This window comes from Egretta garzetta, unplaced genomic scaffold, assembly GCF_000687185.1.
Source record: "Egretta garzetta isolate BGI_Z169 unplaced genomic scaffold, ASM68718v1 scaffold1234, whole genome shotgun sequence".
In the NCBI taxonomy this organism is placed as follows: Eukaryota; Metazoa; Chordata; class Aves; order Pelecaniformes; family Ardeidae; genus Egretta; species Egretta garzetta.
The window spans coordinates 20,591-21,636 of NW_009259340.1; the positions used below are offsets into that span (position 1 = coordinate 20,591).

The 1,046-nt window shown below is 59.5% G+C and overlaps 1 protein-coding gene across 1 annotated transcript in view; it reads left to right on the forward strand.

The window, feature by feature from the left end:
• The window catches only part of LOC104124480 (WD repeat-containing protein 62), a 13,605-nt gene that overhangs the window by 6,586 nt on the left and 5,973 nt on the right, over window positions 1-1,046 (forward strand). Inside the window, exons 9-10 of the mRNA XM_035892381.1 lie at window positions 1-132; window positions 277-368. The exon at window positions 1-132 is cut by the window's left edge and continues 2 nt beyond it. Of these exons, the coding sequence (XP_035748274.1) occupies window positions 1-132; window positions 277-368 (224 nt within the window). The remainder of the gene's footprint in view (window positions 133-276; window positions 369-1,046) is intronic.

Genomic DNA, 1,046 nt, shown 5'->3' on the forward strand with positions numbered 1-1,046 from the left:
CCAGGACTCCTCCATTGCCCCTGACCGAAGCGAGACCGTGAGTCACCTCGACGTCAAATCCGGGGTGCGGGTGATGCAGGTCAGCCCCGACGGGGAGCATTTGGCATCAGGGGACAGAGGAGGAACCCTCAGGCAAGTGAGGCCACCCTCGGCTGAAAAAGAACGGTGACGGTTGGGTGCAGGCGGGGGAGGCATCCCCTTCACCGTGTGCCGAAGGTGTTTCCACCCAAGTCGTTGGGGGGGGTGGGCTGAGACGATGGTGCGCTCCCCTCCTAGGATACACGAGCTGCAGTTCATGCAGGAGGTGGCTAAAGTGGAAGCTCACGATTCCGAAGTTCTTTGCTTGGAGTATTCAAAGCCGGAGACCGGTAAGGCTTCGTCCTGAGGGTGATGCCCAAAAACTGCCACTGGATTAAGTCCTCAGGGGTTGCCCGGTGGGAAAAAAAAGTTTCTACTTCACCAAATTGAGCACAAACATCCTGAAAAATGAGCTCGGCAGCAAAGGGTTTGTCCTCTTGGCAAGCCCCGGGGCCATGCAAAGCCTTCAGCACTGGCTCCCACAGCGTTCTGGAGAAGCTGGTGGCTCATGGCTTAGATGGGCGCACTCTTCACTGGGTGAAAAACCGTCTGGATGGCCGAGCCCAGAGAGTTGTGGTCAACGGAGTTGGATCCTGTTGGTGGCCGGGCACGAGCGGTGGCCCCCAGGGCTCAGTTCTAGAGCCGGTCTTGTTTAACGTCTTTATCAATGACCTGGACGAGGGCATCGAGGGCACCCTCGGCCGGTTACAGATGACACCAAGTTGGGTGGGGGTGTGGATCTGCTAGAGTGTAGGGGGTCTCTGCAGAGAGACCTGGCCAGGCTGGATCTATGGGCCCAGGCCAATGGGGTGAGGGTCAACAAGGCCAAGGGCTGGGTCCTGCACTGGGGTCACAACAACCCCACGCAGCGCTCCAGGGGTGTTGGTCAACGGCCAACTCAACACGAGCCAGCAGGGTGCCCAGGTGGCCAACAGGGCCAACAGCACCCTGGCTTGCATGAGGAGGCG